Raw genomic sequence first — 17,897 nt, 5'->3', positions numbered from 1 at the left:
GGCACACCAAGGTTAACAATTCTTAGAATGGAAGTCTTCAAAGGCACAGTATGACTAGCACAAATGAAGTTATTTTACTTCATTGATGATTTTGCTAACATAGGGAGAGACTCAGTAAATTAATGCACATTTGGTAATTACAGGAGCAAGTAGCTTGTTTTGTATATTAGGATTCTATGTGTATGCAGCAAACAATTAACTAATTAGAGCCTATAGATAATGTAACTGATTATAGTTATCAAAGTAGAGTCTGAAAACTTGATAGCAACAGAAGATGTTTTGTTCAACAAATGAAATCTCCAGAGTCTTAAAGTATCTTATTTGGAAGTATGACAATATGTCATTTATTAGCTAGCCATTAAATGCGTCCAATTTTATAAGACTTTAGAGTGGATTTCAGAAGTCCTGGTTTCTGTGTTATAGCACACACAGTGTACATAAGTTGTAACTTAATATTCTGGTTGCAAGTTCCCTTGTTACTTATTCACCTGTGTCTCCTCTTCACTAACATATATGTGAGTGTGCTTGTTCTCTCACAGATGCAGTGTCCAGAGAAATATCTAAAAGGTTTCCTGGCATTTTAATGTTGAAAGGGATCCCATAATAGGTATTGCTAAGAGCTTTCAGTATTTAATTCATCAGCTCTTCTGCTGCATACTTCCCATGCCAGGGATGTCTGCAACACAGGCAGGCAATTCATCCCCTTGTTGGGCTCTTGTTGTGAAACTTTTTTTACTCGTTTGAAATATGCATCCTTGTAACTACTGGTCCTAGCTTTGCCTTCTGGAGCACTGTAAAGACCATTGCTATTGTTCTTCCTGGTTCCAGGGCTCAGAACAGAGGAACAACTCTCTTTTCATGGTCGAGGCTCTTGCCTAGCACCAGTGCTTGTGTTCTTGTCTTTGTTTCTCCTTCCCTTGAAGTGTGGCTTTCAAACACCTGGAGCATTTTATAGCAAAATTTGGAGGTAGAAACACCTGGGTACTTGTCCTGATTCTTTCACTTACTGACTGCATGAACTTGGGAAAGTTACTTAAACTTCCTGAACTGGTTTTATCATCTTCAAAATGGGTATAATTGATAATTGGTAATAGGTATTATCAATATCTATCCTGCAGATTAATGTGAGGATTACATGAGGTCATATGTATGAACTATTAGCACAGACACTGACTCATAGTAGGCACTCATTGAAGTCACTCATTCTTTTCCTTTCTTCCCTATGTGCCCTTTTCCCCGCCTTGCTCAAGGATTAAAATCGTCAATAAGAGCTGAGCAGGGCAACTTAAAAACTCTCAGAGTAATAATTTGCTCATGTATCCGTGATTTCCTTTATAAGAGCTCCTAAGCAGCGTGTCTAATTTTTACTATTAAATGGTTATTTGAAAGTCAAAACTTAAAGTTGCAGTTATTTTAATGTTTTGACCCATTCTCCCAAGTCAATTAAGGTTCAGCTTTTAAAATAAGTATGCCAAAGATATGTTTTCTTTTTGTTGGTAAGGTGGCATTGCTGAGAATCTAGCAGAGAAGTTGATTGGTGTTCTGTTTGAGGTTTGGTTACTAGCTTGTACTCGGTGCTTCCCCACACCTCCTTATTGGAAAACAGCCAAGGAGATGGTGGCTAACTGGAGGCACCATCCTGCAGTGGTGGAGCAGTGGAGCAAGGTCATCTGTGCGCTCACTTCAAGGTCAGTTATCATCCTTGACTTGCCCGCCTTCATCCAACCTTAGGTAGCTTTCCCCTTGTTTGGAATACATTGATAAAAGCTTGTGTCTATTTTACTGCAGTTTAGATATCATAGAATTGGAACTTTTTTTATAGCAGTTTGGTTAGTGCCTGTCTAATCTAAAACTTCAGAATATTCCAAGTATCTTTGAGAAATGAGTAAATTCTGCACCCTTTCCCCCCCAAAAATCTCACTCTTAATTCTGATTATTAAAATACGTGTATTTGTTATTTTAAAAAAAAACACACAAGTGGTTAGTTAAGTTCACCAGAAATCCTACTATATATGTTTATATATAATTTTACAAAAATGCGACCATGCTATCTATGCTACTTTATAACCAAAGTAGGCAGTTTTTTATAATAATTTTGCCCTTTTTTTTTTCCTTTACCATTTATATGTAATGCCATCAGTATACTGCAAGTAAACTGTTAAGGTTTTATTTTTTTCAGACTTGTTTTTTCATCTCAGCCCTAAACATTTTAACAAAAAGATAAGGATTCTTTTGTGAACATAATCACAGTACCATTACTAAGCCTAAAACAAAGTTGACAGTTCTTAATATCAATTATCCAGCCATGCACAAATTTTCCTGACTGTCTCAAAAAAAATTTTTCTTTTTACAGTTGGTTTCATTGAATCAGAGTGCAGAGTTCATGCATTGCATTTAGTTAGCATGTTTCTTAAGTCCGTTTTAAACTATGAGTTCCTGCTCTCATTTTTATGTCTTTGCAATTTTTTTGTTAAAGGAGCAGGGTTGTTTGTCCCATGGAGTGTTCTACATTCTGGATTTTTTTGGTTATTATCCCCATGTATTATTTAGCCTATTCCCCTGTCCCTTATAAACTGATAGTGAGGTCTAGAGACTTGATGTGATTCAGGTTTGATTTTTTGGAGGATGAGGGAGAACAAGTACTTTATACGTGTTATTTTAGGTGGTATTGCATATCAGAAGGTAGATTGAGCTCTTTTGGAGTTAATAAAATATTTATATCTTTGTTGTTACTTAAACTAAAAAAATGAAGCTTCGGAATGTTATATTTTGGTGTATCATGGTGAACGTTAATATAATGAATTTATTTTCAAATGACATGTACTTTTTATCCTGATTATAAAAACAATACATGCTTATACAGTGAAACCTCTGAGAACCAGAACTCGATGGGACTGCATTGTTTTTATGGGTCTCGCAAGTTTTCTGCCTTTGACAGAGTGCAGTCACCACTTCTCTATCACTCTCTGTTTAATGGAAATACTTCCATTTTCCTTATCTGATGGGTTTCCGCCTTACACAGATTCTGGCTTTCACAGGTTTTACTGTAGTAGAAAATTTGGGAAATACCTGTCACTTAGAGATAACTAATATTAGCATTAAAAATTTTGTTTTCCATTTAGTTCTTTTTTAAAACACAAGATTATTCTATATAGTACTGTTACCTGCTTTTTTTCATGTTCTGTCTCGTGCCTTTTTTCCATTTTTAAATAGCTTTGGGGATCATAGTTTTAATGGCTTTGTAGTTTTTCATTATATAAAGGGTCTGTAATTCATTTAATAATTCCTTTTTTTTTTTTTTTTAATTTATTTTGTTTCCAGTGTTTTACTTTAAAAATACCGTTGATATGAATATTTTATACATAGTTTTTGGGTGTATCTCTGATTATTTTATTAAGATATAATCCCAGATATAGGATAATTGGGTCAAAGCACTTTGAACAATTTTAATACATTTAAAATATTACTTTTAAATTAAGTAATTGAATAGTTGAATTACTTTTTTTAAAAATTTTATTTTGCTGTTGTTGTTGAGAATATATATAGCACAACTACACCAATTCAATAATAATTTAGTGATACTGATTACATTCTTCAAGTTGTGCAGCCAATCTCACCCTCTTTTTCTGAGTTGTTCCTCCTCCACTGACATAAAGTCACTGCCCCCTAAGGTTCCTGTCTAATCTTTGCAGTTGCTGTTGTCACTTTTATCCCCTATAGATAGTTCTTAAAAGAGCGTGATGCTCAAGGCAGACATTTTTTACTAGTTTAGCGAAACTATTGTTTGGTTTTAAGAAGACTGATGGAATGTTTTTGGTTTAAGTTTCAAAGATTATCTCAGGGTACTAGTTTTGGGGGTTCATCCAGCCCCTTCGGATGTTTTGGATGTCTGGAGTCCATGCGTGCTTTGGGTGGCCACTTGCAAACTTTTAAGATCCCAGGCACTATATAATGAACTAGGAGATAGAAACATTAAACACATTATTAGGCTAATTAACTGGGATGTCCCATGAAACCATGACCGTAAACCTCCAAACCAAGGAACCAAATCCCATGACGTTTTTGGTATACATAAACAGTCTCAGCAGCTACTTTTTTTCTTTTGTTGTTGTTGTAAAGAATTACTTTTTAAGATACGCCATAATTCAAGCTCCAGAGCATCATGTGCAAATAGATAGAAGTTATTATTACCAATAAATCATAGATAAGTTGTGCAAAGGAGTTTGCAGTGGGATAAATCTTAAAAAAAAAAAAAAAAAGTGTAAAATTATTTCCCTCCCTTTCCATTTTGTCTGTTTTACAAGCTAAGGTTTTTTTATATATCTTGATTATTTCAGTGAAGTGCATATGTTTTATTTTTTTAATCATATTTTAATGCTTGAGTGTCTCTTTCTCTTAAGAGGTTAACTTAATGGTGTGCTTTTTTTAATTTTCTAGATTGCTACGCTTTACATATGGTCCTTCATTCCCTCCATTTAAAGTTCCTGATGAAGATGCCAGTCTGATTCCTCCTGAAATGGATAATGAGTGTGTTGCACAGACATGGTTTCGCTTTTTACATATGTTAAGGTATTGTTATTTTAGTGTTTCACGTGCTGTTTACCCAGTGAGTGTCTTAGTGAAGGAACCATGCTGTAACTCTCTTCTGGAGTTCAGAATGTGGAGGCAAAGCACAATCCAACAAATGGAGCCAAATGGGACAACAAGCACATCTGTATCATATGCCTCCTGCTCTCCCTGTCCCAGCAGGATTAGGTATCCTCAGCTGCTCTCAGTCTGCTCTCTGGGAGCTTGTTCCCTGTTGCTGATGCAGCACTTGTTCTCTTGCCTGTTGCTGCAGCCTGGATGATGATATGTCTCCCAGGACTCCGCCATATTCTGTGGGGACTGCAGATTGCCCTGTTTATCTTGTGGCTAGCACTGACTTGGCAGTCTGGCTCTCAGGGCCTCTTCTCTAGTAGCCTTGTTGTTTAACATTTAACAGAGCAGTATACCCCAACTTCATCCTGCTATCCTTTTCTTTATAATAATTCTGTACAGTTCAGTTCCATCATTTTCTGCCTCTCCCACTGCTGGCCCTGTCCGTGTGCTCTGTGGAACATTTTTTTATTATGAACTAAGTTTTGATTCTTAAAATTTTTCTTAGCTTATCTTTTCACTGTTGAATTTTTCCCTGAGGATACCACTTTTTTGCCACCTTTTCAACTAGCGGTCATTCCTCCTGACTCTTAGGATAATAATTCTTACTGTCTTCTGCTGATTTCAGGCCATTTTTCGTTTTCTACAGCTAGAGAACTTCTCTTTCGCAGTACTTATTACTACTTTTATTGTTGTGCTTTAAGTGAAGGTTTTTAATTTAAGTTAGTGTCTCATACAAAAATTTATACATACATTGTTATGTGACCCTAGCTGCTCTCCCTATACTGTGACAGCACACTCCTCCTCTCCACCCTGGATTTCCTGTGTCCATTCAGCCAACTCCTGACCCTCTCTCCCTTCTCATCTCACCACTGGACAGGACCTGCCCATTTAGTCTCATGTATGTACTTGAGCTAAGAAGCACACTCTTCACGAGTATCATTTTATGTCCCATAGTCCAATCTAATCTTTGTCTGAAGAGTTGGCCTCAGGAATGGTTTTAGTTTTGGGCTAACAGAGAGTCCAGGGGCCGTGTCTTCTGGGGTCCCTCCAGTCTCCCTCAGACCATTAAGTCTGGTGTTTTTACTAGAATTTGAGGTCTGTACCCCACCTTTCTCCTGCTCCATCAGGGACTCTCTCTTGTGTTCCCTGTCAGGGCAGTCATTGCTGGTAGCTGGGCACCATCTAGTTCTTCTGGTCTCAGGCTGATGAAGTCTCTGGTTTATGTGGCTCTTTCTGTCTCTCGAGCTAGTACTTTCCGTGTGTCTTTGGTGTTCTTAATTCTTCTTTGCTCCAGGTGGGTTGGGACCAGTTGATGCATCTTAGATGGCCGCTTGCTGGCTTTTAAGATCCCAGACGCCACTCACCAAAGTGGGATGCAGAACAATTTCTTAATAAACTTTGTTACGCCGGTTGACTTAGATGTCCCCTGAAAGCACGTCCCCAGATCCCTACCCTCCTTTACAGTACTTATGGTGACCACTCCTATCATTCTTACTGTGATCATAGATTCTTATTGCTGTTCGATCTTCAAGTCCAATACTAGCTCCTCTTCCTTGATGATCCTGGCACCTGACTCTTGTTCCCCTGGTTCCAACCTGGGGATGCCAGTCTTCACTTTATTGACTTTTCTAATTCTTTAGCCTCAAATATTTGAGCTCCTCAATTCTGATGACTTTCTTCTCCATCCTGCTTTAGCTGCCTAGGGGTACTTTCTATCTTGTCCTCCATTGCCCGGCACTACTCTGCAATCTCATTTATTAAATAATCCTTCCTTACCTCCAGTATTTTGAAAAGCTTACTCTGAGCATAATTTGTTTTATCAAATTTAAGATAACTTAAATTTTAAAAAGCATCATTATTTTATATACTTTTTTTTGGCAAAAATATACTGCCAATTAATAGATAAAACACCATTAATTATTAGGTACATCCTAATTCCAGAGATGTTAAAATGTGACAAAATGTGACTCTTAAAGTTGATGATGATATGGTATTTAAGATTTTCTGTTCAGTGGGGTTTTCTTTTTTTTTTTTCGTCCTATTGGCTTGTATCTGTTATTGTATAAATACCACATTGGCCTAAGTTTTAGGAAACAAACTCTATTGCTTGCTGCCCATATAGGCATCCTTGTCATTCTTCTGGTATGACTAGCCCCATTTTTCTGTTTGTATTTTAGTGTTTCTAAATTACTCTGTTTGACCTTTTTATACCTTAGGGATGTTGACCATTTTCTATCTTTTTTTTCCAGTTTGTGGTTGTAGTTTGTGCATTTTAACGTTCAATGATTGCAGTTTTTGTTTTTGAAACTATATTTTTCTGTAATAATTTATATTTCTTTTAAGATTAGGATGCCTTTCTGTGTTCTTTGATCACATTGATACTCACCTATGATTTCTTCTAGTTTTGTTAACTTTGTGACAATAAGTTCTTTTCTGTATACCAGGCAGGATTTGAGTCTCATATTTGTCCATAAATCTCTTTATTTATTCTTGTACCAGATTTACACTTTTAATTATTTTATCTTTATAATAGCTCTTGATATTTGGTAGGCCTAATGCCATTTTCCCCTTTTTCCTTCTTTTAGAATATTTTTTAGCTCTTTTTGCCTGCTTAACATTTCAGATGAATTTTAGAATCAACTTGTCAAGTTACAAAATGGAAGCAAAGAAAAAAAAACCCACAAAACCTTTTGGGGTTTGGATTTTATATTAATTAGGGTAAGGCATATATATTGCTTTAGCAAGTGAACCCTAAAATCTCAGTGGCTTAGCACAGTATAAGTTTTGCAAATTCTTGGGTAGGGAGTGGCTCTGTTCACGTTGTCATTCGGTCACCCAGGTTGACATAGGCTCTGCCATCTTCAACATGTGGCTCCACTAGGAGCCTCTGCATCTGGCTAGCAGATGGGAAGAGACAGCATGAAATATTGTACAGGAGGTTTTTATGGACCAAGCCTTTAAGTGTTGTAAATCATTGCTACTCACGTTCTGTTGGCCAAAATACGTACACACAGCCACACTTAATTGCAAGGGAATGTAGGAATTGTAATCTTTCTGTGTGCTTAGGAGGAAGTGAAAAACTGGTAAACAGGTAGCCAGACTCTGCCAAAGATAAGAATTGTATTAAGCCTGTATTTATATTTAGGAAAAAATTATTTTAGCATACCGAGGCTGCCTTTCTAAGAGCCTTTTTTTTTAAAAAAAAAGAATCTGATATGTCTTACAGGAGCCCTTGTAGCCTAGTGGTTAAGAGCTTGGCTGCTATCCAAAAAGTCCGGCAGTTCAAATCCACCAGCTGCTCCTTGGAAACCCTATGGGGCAGTTCTACTCTGTCCTATAGGGTCGCTATGAGTCGGAATTGACTCGACGGCAGTGGGTATGGTTTTTTTTGGTTTATGTCTTACAGAAGTGTTCTGTAGTTTTCTTCACAAAGATCTGCATGTTTCTTAATCGTTATTCTTAGGTGTTTATTGGTTATGTTGTGAAAGGTTAGCTTTTTTTTCTGCTGTTAAATCTTCTAAATGAAAAGAAAATTTTTCACTTTATTTTTGCACATATATATGGGCCCTTAAAAGAGCTCTGAGTATTTTATGGACACATCATCTGCAAATAAGAATTATCTCCTTCTAGTGGTTCATATGCTAGTCTGTGGTGATTAATTAAAAGTGCTTTTGGACGCAGCAGACCTGGACTTGAGCTCAAGTTCTGCCACTTTCTTTCTTTGTGAACTGGAGCAAACAATTTAGTCTCGCCAAGCCTCAGTTGTTTAATCTGTAAAATGGGGATAATAATAGTAACCATCTTTTTTATAAGGATTAAAAAAGAAAAAGCATGTAAAACAGTGTATTATCTAGTAAATAGTAAGTGCTTGAAAAGTTGTAGCTGCTATTAATATTATTTCTGTATATTATTTTACTGCATTAGTCGGAACTTCTCGAACAGTGTTGAATTAATATGATACTGTTTTGACATCCTGCTTTTATTCTGATTTTACTTGGACTCGCTCTTATATGAAATTTTTAGTAGAATGTTGATTGTTGATATTAGTCATTCTTTTTGTGTTCCTGTTTTTCTAAATTTTCCTGGTTCCAAATTTTTAAATAAAACAGGAATGGATATTGATTTTTTTCAGATCATATTTTAGAATCCATTTAAGCAATCAAATGGTTTTTCTTCTTTGACCTATTGTTAATTTATTTCCTAATATTGAACCGTCCTTCATTCCTGAGAGAAAAGTTCTGCTTGGTTATGGAATGTTGTTGTGTGCCATTCAGTCAATTCCAACTCATAGAGACCCTATATGACAGAGTAGAACTGCCCTATAGGGTGTCCTAGGCTGTAATGTTTATGGGAGTAGATTGCCAGGTCTTTTCTTCTGCAGAGCTGCTGGTGGGTTCGAACCGCCAACCTTTGTGTTAGAAGCTGAGTGCTTAACGGTTGTGCCACGAGGACCACTAGGTTATGGAATACTATTCTTCTGATGTTTTTCTGAATTGTCTCTAGTTTTAGTTTTTGACTAATTAGTGCTTTGGGTGTTAAAAAAAAAAAAAAAACCCAAACAGGAAAATGTCTATCCTTTTCTGTGCTCTGTTGCAGTTTTTATAGCACAAAAGTTATATGTTCCTTAAAAGTTTGAAATAAATCACTTTGGTCCTGGAGTCTTTTTTGAAGGTAGTTCTTAGACAGCCTTTCCTCATTTTTTCACTCTTAATTGATCTCTTCAGGCTTTATCTTTTTTCTTGAGCTGACTTTAGTGAAGGTCAAGGTATTTTCATCAGGCTTCCTTTGGATGTAAGGGATAGAAACCTGCTTATGCGTACACATGAAAAAGAGGGGTAACTATATGATAGGTCTCACTGTACTCTAAGAAGCCGTGAACAGCCAAACCTCATGATGGATATGGATTAAGAGGCAGCCTTGGGACAGACGAGCCACTCTGCCATCTGTCTCTCTCTGGCTTTTCTTGTGCATCCACACTGTTCTTTCTCCTCAGGCTTATTGAGTACTTGTTTCCTCCTGCCTTTGGTGGACATGCAGCCCCATGATGATTGCCTAGTGGTGTAAACAGCTATGATGTGATATGGCTATTCAGTCTAGCCATTCCAGTTCACTGGGACTTTCCCTTTGCTCAGATTCTCAGAATAGATAACTTGGATCATATTATTGTTAGTTAAGCTACATTAGTTGTAAGTCACTAGCAGACATCTGAATAGTCTCCTTTTGGGCAGTTTGGGTGGGCGGCAGGTCCATGAGTGTTACTCAACAGGGGCCACTATGGTCATTGGCAGATTTCCTGGGAAGAGGGCTGAATATGATGGGGAGACAGGATCCAAAAATTTGTCCAGTATGGTAATGCTTTATCTTTTTCCAGGAAAAACAAAACAAAAAAAAAAAATGTTTTTCGTTGACTTTAACACTACTGTTCTCAAATGCTTGTCTTTGGACTTATTTTTGCATGGCCACCTGTATAAGAATTACTGGAAAGATTGTTAAAGACACCTGTCCTCCAGGCGCCACCCAGATATATTCTGTTTCAATGAATTTAGATGGCATCTGGATTTTTAACAGACTCTTCAAGTGTGTCAGATGCACAGAACTTTGGAAGCTGCAGGAATGCAGTTTTTGTTACCTGTTCCATGTCCTTTGTTACCCATTCTCATTTCAAGTTTTATTTATGTTTTAGAATCTATTCTCTGAATACTTGCATGCTGAGAAAATCGTTTCAGGTTTATATCTGGAGGAGCGAGTGTAGCCTTCCTCTTCTCAGTTCTTAGTACCTACTAGTCATGGATCAGTATCTAGTAGACATGAGCTCTGGTGGATTGAGGTGTAGTCTGTTCCAACCTTTCTACCTCGTTTTCTCATTTCTGGACAGATAAACTACAGTCCCCAGCAGACACTGCTAGTAGAGCCTTCCTGTGTCTATCTCACATGACTTGTTTATGGAGACCATGTTCTCTGAGTCTCTGGATATAATGTACTGCCACCACAAGTCCATTTTCCATATATGTGCACATGCTTTCGCTTCCCCACTTGAAATACTTGAGATTAAGAGTCTTGGATGGACAGAAAAAGAGGTTTCAAGGGGCAGAGCATGTGTAAACCACTGATTTATATTTCTCAGCCCAGTTCCATTGGCCTTGTACATGGACATTCCTTCCAGGTATTGGCTATAGGTTCATTATCAATATTACTTTGAATTGGAGAGGCTGTTTCATGGACAGTCAAGCAGATATCATTCTGAGTAGAAGTCTAAAATTTTTAAATATTTAAAATTATTTGTACATAAAATAAAACTCAAGCCCAAATGCATTGTTTGGAAGTATATGGCTTTAGTACATAACACATGAACACAACATAAACTGTAGCACCAAATCCTGATTTTCATATAGCTTTTTAAAAAAATATTTAGAAATGCTCGTGTTGTTGTTAAGTGCCATTGAGTCAGTTCCAACTCATAGCAACCCTATCTATGTACGATAGAACAAAACACTGCCTGGTCCTGTGCTATCCTCAAAATCATTGTTATGCTTGAGCTCATTGTTGCAGCCACTGCGTCAGTCTGTCTCGTTGAGGGGCTTCCTCTTTTTCGCTAACCCTCTATTTTACCAAGCGTGATGTCCTTCTGTAGGGACTGGTTCCTCCTGATAACATGTCCAAAGTACGTGATACAAAGTCTCACATTCCTTGCTACTAAGGAGCATTCTGGCTGTACTTCTTCCCAGACAGATTTGGTTTTTCTTCTGGGAGTCCATGGTGTATTCAGTATTCTTCGCCAACATCATTAATTCAAAGGTGTCAATTCTTCTTTGGTCTTCCTTATTCATTGTCCAGCTTTCGTGTGCATATAAGGCAATTGAAAATAGCATGGCTTGGGTCGGGTGCACGTTAGTCCTCAAAGCGACATCTTTGCTTTTTAAAGAGGTCTTTTGCAGCAGATTTGCCCAATGCAATATGTCGTTTGATTTCTTGACTGCTGCTTCCATGGGCATTGATTGTGGATCCAAGTAAAATGAAATCCTTGGCAACTTTAGAAATGCTAATAGTAATGTAGAATTTTATCCTTGGGTTTTATGTTGATTTATTTATCGTTTATCATTTTATTACTTAATTGCAAACATATTAGAAAAAATATCCATGTATGCTTTTACTTTAATTCTTATTCTCTGAGTAGATAAAGTACATGTAAACACACTGCAGATCTTTTGTAAAGAAGTGTTGAGGTTTGAGCCCCCCACAGATCAGTCTTCTCTCTGAATCAAAGAAATAGGCACAAACAGCCCTGTTTTTAAATTAAATTGCATACATTTTATTGCTAAAGTAATTTCTAAATGTGTAATTAATTCTTCTCTCTCTTTTGATAGTAATCCTGTGGATTTGAGTAACCCAGCCATTATAAGCTCTACTCCCAAATTTCAGGAACAGTTCTTGAATGTGAGCGGAATGCCTCAAGAATTGAATCAGTATCCCTGCCTTAAGCATCTGCCTCAAATATTTTTTCGTGCCATGCGTGGAATCAGCTGTCTAGTGGATGCGTTCTTAGGTGAATTTTGTATATGTTGCTAGATGTTTAGAGAGCTACATTTATATAACTCCAGAGTCTACTCTTAGAAACGATTACGGAAATCATTAATGAAAAGATGAACAGATTTGATTACAGATAAACTAGGAAAAAATATTTGCAACAGATGTGATAGCTAGAGAGTTATTATTGTCTTTATATAAATAGATCCAACAAACTACTGAGAAAAAGATCGAAATCTAGTAGATAAATGGACAAAAGATATGAATAAATGATGTGTAAGAGAGGAAAGTATTCGTTCTCACTAGTTATCTAAGAAAATACAGATTAAATGTATTAGGTACCATTCTTATCTATATCACTAGAAAACAAATTATAACATTGTGAACCTCTCTTTTAAACTATCACGTTTTAGAAATATGAAAAGTCAGAATTTTTTTAACCCATTAAAAGACATGATATTTAATATCTACTATTTTCTAAAACATTTGTTACATGAATTTATTAATACATTGCACAGTTAATATATTAGTTAGGGTTAAGTTTGGCTGCCAGATAACAGAAAACCTCAAATACCAGAATCGACTTGATGGCAATAGGTTTGGTTTTTTTTTTTTAAAAACAAGATAGTTTCTTTTTCACACACATTAAGTCCAGGGCTAGGCAGTACAGGTTCGGTATAGCAGTTCTACCACTGTCAAGGACCCAAAGTCCCTTTCATCTTGTGGCTCCCCGTCTTTTATGCATTGCCTCATGGGCCAAGATGATTGAATGAATCCCAACCATCCTGTTCAGGAATTAGGAAGGAAGGAGAACCTACTTCTGGTTGTCTAGTTCTTTTAGGAGATTTCTTGGAAGGCCCACCCAACGATCACCCACTTTTCTCTGGTCAGAATATGGCCACATCTAAACTGCAAGGGAGGCTTGAAAATGTAGTTATTTATTCTGGATAGCCATGTCCAGCTAAAATTTGTGTTCTGTTACTCAGGAAGAAAGGGCGAATGGATATCGGGAGGCAGCTAGCAGTCTCTGCTATATAGTCTTATCTGTACTGAGCCTTCACTGGTGTTGCTTGGGGAAGATTTTCTGACCACATATTTTGAACTATGAAGAATAACTTCGTTTGTCTTTTTTTTAAGGCATTTCTAGACCCCGATCAGACAGTGCTCCCCCAACACCCGTGAATAGATTAAGTATGCCTCAAAGCACTGCTGTCAATACCACCCCACCACATAACCGGAGGCACCGGGCTGTTACTGTGAATAAGGCCACAATGAAGACAAGCACAGTAAGAGTTTTTGTCACCATTGTTATGCTGCATAAGGTTGGCTTTTAAATCTGCCATCCTTTTGAAAAAATCCTGCCATTTTCTCAAACTCTTCATGGATGTGTGGGTATTCTTGTGTTCTTCCAATAGGTTAGTACTGCTCATGCCTCGAAAGTTCAGCACCAGGCATCCTCCACCTCTCCTCTGTCAAGTCCAAATCAGACTAGTTCAGAACCCCGGCCACTGCCCGCCCCTCGGAGACCAAAGGTTAACAGCATCTTGAATCTCTTCGGATCATGGTTATTTGATGCAGCATTTGTTCACTGTAAACTTCATAATGGGATAAACAGAGACAGCAGCATGACTGGTAAATATTGCTTGAGAAATATGTTGTCATTTTTTTCTTTTTCTTTTTTTTTCTTTTTAATCTTTCCTACCTGCAAGATTAATACGTATCTTAAAAAGCTCTCTGTCTCTGACCAAGCAATGTCTTGTGCTTAACCCCTTCCAGCTGAAGTAACAGAACTTTGGAAGTTTTCCTACCTGTCCTTTTCATGTATGTTCTATGAGGTTTGGCCTTTGGTCTTGTTTTATTAGACACATTTCAGGTTTGCCACTTTTTGTTGAATCAGATTCCTTTCAGTAGGTGACCTGGAAGTTCCCTTCATGTCAGCCAGGGTAATAATATTGATATGCGAAATTAAAAGATTTTGACTGGAAGTTTACTCACAAGAAGTGTTTTTCTTATTTTTTGACAACCATTCACTCGTGTAAATATCAGTAAATTTCTGCTTCACAAAAGACTTTAACTTCTGGAGTTTTCCTCTAAAGCCCAGTTCCTGCCATGTTTATTTCAGGGACACACTTTGAAAATATCGTTTGCTTTGTAACTTAATAAGCCTAGTAGAGAATTGTATTAACCCTCATGCCTTCATTTAGATTTTATTGCAGAAATGCAATGCTGTGTAAATAAAATTTGATTTCTTTTTGCCATCTTACCATTATACTTAGAGGTGGTGGCATAGGGTAGGATGAAAGGGTGGGGTAGTGCAGAATTTATTGAATATTTGTGACATGGCATTTATTGAGCTGCAATTACTGTATGTCAGGCACTGTGCTACACACTTTACAAGCATTAATGAGTGTTTTGGTTGTTTGGTAAGAAAGCACTTTTCCACTGAGGTTGTAAATAGATAAAGATAAAAGGATACCGGAATTCATTAGTTTATGCATCTCTAGGGAGACTGTTAATTCTAAGAGCAAAACTTAACTAATTTAGTGGCCACAAGAGTCTCTTCTTTCTCTCAGAAATGCATTCTTTAGGTATTATGTATCATTCTTTAGGTATTATGCATATTTAGGTATTATGTATCAACTTAGAACTAGGGTTATATGTATGTGAACATAAGAAACAATTGTTTTGGGTGTTACAAATCTTTAAAACAATTTAGAAAAATTATGAGTATAGATGTTTTCAGGAATATAATATGAGATTGAATGGTTGAGTTTAGGAATCCCTTTGCTTTATTTTGTCCCGATTCAGACACTTTATAAAATTCTTCCATTTCCATGTTATGATTTTATTTACAAGTTTGAAAGTAATGCTTACTTACAGAGAAGTAAATGTGTTTACTTATGATGACTAAATGAAAACTTAAAAAACTGTTTTTGAATTATATTTTCTTTATGTTCATGTATCTTATACTTTGAGTTTTCTGAACCGTGTTTATATTAATTTGTACTGTATTTTTTAGAATGAGTCGGTCATACTTTTATTTTTTATTTTTATTAAGATGTAATTCATAAAATGTAACTTCCAGCTGCTGACACTAAAATTCCTGAATCCAGAATGGCTCAACCTGCTGCTTTGTTAGTAAGCTTGCTTAGAGGGAATTTATGGATCTTTTCACTCCCTAGGGAGTTTGTAACAGCTTTGCTCACTCTCTTGCACCAGAAGATAGAAACCAGAATTCAAATGATACGTGGGCAACAAATTCTTACTTTTTAACTCCTAAGATTTTCCTTGGTGGGAAGGGAAGAACAGAAGCTTCTTTTCTCCCCATTGTGTTCAGAGATGATGAAGGCTGTTACAATACCCAGGAGAAATTAGGTGTCAAAATAGTTGTAGGGGTTAGAGTGCTGTTGGATGCTAATCTTGAGGTCTTGGGTGGGGTGGGAGGTTTGGGGTATACTAACACTGTTAGTTTGTTTTCTAAGTACTGGCTGTCATCAAGGACTTCTGCCATGCAGTTCACCTCTAGCTTAAAATGTTTGCTTTTTTTGAACTGGTTAGCTTTAGATTTAAGTGACACCACAGTGTGCTTTATAAAAAATAATATTGAGCTGGGAAGGGTTAATGAACTAAAATTTTAATGCACGTTATGGCAGTTCAAAACCTCAATTCTTTGTAGTTGTGTAATTTTCTTTGTTCATTGTTTTGCATGATACAAAAATCATAATTTTGGACCTGAATGCACAATTTCCTATGTTTTTGAACTAGCTTGCGGTATCATAAAGCTTTTAATTTAACTTTTAAAGAGCTAAAAAGCTTCTTAACTTACTGTAAAATTACACCATCTTTAAAGTATTTTATAATTACTGCTGTCCTTTGATTTGTTTCCATTTATTTCTATTATCTTGCAGCATCTTTTATCCAAATTCTTCTTTCTTATAAATCTTGTAAGTAGGAACCAGAAGCTTCTCCTTAATTGCAGTCATGTTTTTATTTTTTTCATACTTCCATTAAAAAATTTGATTGTCATTGTCTCTTGTAGTTTTTGCACTTGGGAAGGAAAATATTTTTCTGTGTTTTGAATGGGGAAGATTATTGGCAAAAGCAAATTAATCTGCCTGAATCAGTCCCATTATTTCTGTACACTAGTCTGGTCATGTCATGAATTCCAGGACTTTGCACTAACTGTGTTTTGGCTTTTTTTTTTTTTTTTTTAAGCTTTAAGCTTATTTTTATACAGATTAGTGTTTGATTTGTATGCATTCTGCATGTAGTGTTTTTCAGATGTATTATTGCTGGATAGCTTATTCAGGACTAAAAATGGCTCATGGGAAGTTGCATAAAGATTTATGCTTGACTCTGCATTCTATTAAATCGATTAATACAGAATAATTTAACATTTCACAAAGAGCGATGAAAGATTTCAGAGTGATTTTCAATACACTGTGAAATCTTTTGTTAAAAATAAAAGCAACTCTCGAAGGGCTTCTGTTTCAGTGACAACAAATGACCATGGTAATCTTTTTTACCAGTCCGATTTTCGAATTTATCAACCTCAAGTTAGCTGCTGTCTGTGGTTGTTAAAATTCATTCTCATTTTGCTTGGTTGAGCGATTTTTTGATGTGTGTTTTGGAGTTGGGTGGGGTGGTGGGAATGCTCTCTCTTCCTCCCTACCCATTCCTCATCCTTACCTTGCCCTCTCCTAAGTATACAAACTGGCATGGGATTGCCCATTCATTTATGATGTTTGTCTGGAGTAATGTGTAAATTGCAGTAGCTGTTTTTCTTAATGTTTAAACAGCATTCTATAGGGGAGGAAAAACAGAAAATAAATAATAGAAAAGCCACATTCTGTATTATATATCTGTATATGAATACAGTTATATACAGATGTACTCTGCTGATCAAAAATTCAGTTGAAAAATGCTTCTTGTAGAATCTGTTAAACTAACAATGCCACTGTGAATTAATTGTTACCTATTTTAAAAGAAGGTTTCAGAGAGCCCTTTAAAAAATATTAAGACGCAGTTGCTAAACGAAAGCATTATTGGAGTCTATTCAAGTAGCTATTTAATGACACCAATATTTGATCTTTGTGTCCAGGGTCCCATGAGCCTATTTGGCATATTGACAAATATAATAAAATCCTCCTTTTCTCTCCCCAGCCATTACAACACAAGCTAGCATGGAGTTTCGACGGAAGGGGTCACAAATGTCCACAGACACCATGGTTTCCAATCCTATGTTTGATGCAAGTGAATTTCCTGATAACTATGAAGCAGGAAGAGCTGAGGCTTGTGGGACACTATGTAGGATTTTTTGTAGCAAGAAGACTGGAGAAGAGATTCTGCCAGCTTATTTATCCAGGTCTTAGAACTTTTTTGTTTGTTTGTTTTTTCATTTATATAGTTTTCATAGTGAAACTTGTCACATGGCTTGGGTAGGCTGAACTGATAAGTAAATGTTGCTCTAAAATACCTACAAATGTCTGTAAGTAATTGAAATTTTTGTTTGAATTCCTCCATTTTTACCTGTCTCATCAGATTTGGTAAAGACCCCAAGACACTTTTTATTTTAGAAGTAAAATTTGACTTTTTTTTTTTTTTAATTGTACTTCAGGTGAAGGCTTACAGAACAAGTAGTTTCTCATGAAACAGTAGTACACACATTGTTTTATGACATTGGTTAACAACCCCACAACATGTCAACCCTTTAACTTCTCAACCTTTTTTTT

The 17,897-nt window shown here is 36.4% G+C and overlaps 1 protein-coding gene across 5 annotated transcripts in view; it reads left to right on the top strand.

Moving 5' to 3' along the window:
- RALGAPB (Ral GTPase activating protein non-catalytic subunit beta) overlaps positions 1-17,897 on the top strand; it is a 120,376-nt gene that overhangs the window by 20,174 nt on the left and 82,305 nt on the right. For 4 of the 5 annotated variants that reach the window (XR_002822858.1, XM_012559058.2, XM_004370350.3 and 1 more), the window contains 6 exons: positions 1,502-1,688; positions 4,438-4,569; positions 12,006-12,184; positions 13,303-13,451; positions 13,581-13,797; positions 17,329-17,530. Coding sequence is in view for 4 of the 5 variants with exons in the window: in XM_012559058.2 (XP_012414512.1) it covers positions 1,502-1,688; positions 4,438-4,569; positions 12,006-12,184; positions 13,303-13,451; positions 13,581-13,797; positions 17,329-17,530 (1,066 nt within the window). In the remaining variant the exon portion in view is untranslated. The remainder of the gene's footprint in view (positions 1-1,501; positions 1,689-4,437; positions 4,570-12,005; positions 12,185-13,302; positions 13,452-13,580; positions 13,798-17,328; positions 17,531-17,897) is intronic. The other variant, XM_023724722.1, reaches the window with a different exon arrangement.

Source organism: Trichechus manatus, unplaced genomic scaffold (assembly GCF_000243295.1).
Source record: "Trichechus manatus latirostris isolate Lorelei unplaced genomic scaffold, TriManLat1.0 scaffold00008, whole genome shotgun sequence".
NCBI classification, from domain to species: domain Eukaryota; kingdom Metazoa; phylum Chordata; class Mammalia; order Sirenia; family Trichechidae; genus Trichechus; species Trichechus manatus.
Note: the sequence above shows the minus strand (reverse complement) of the source record. Positions and strands in the feature narration are given on the sequence as shown.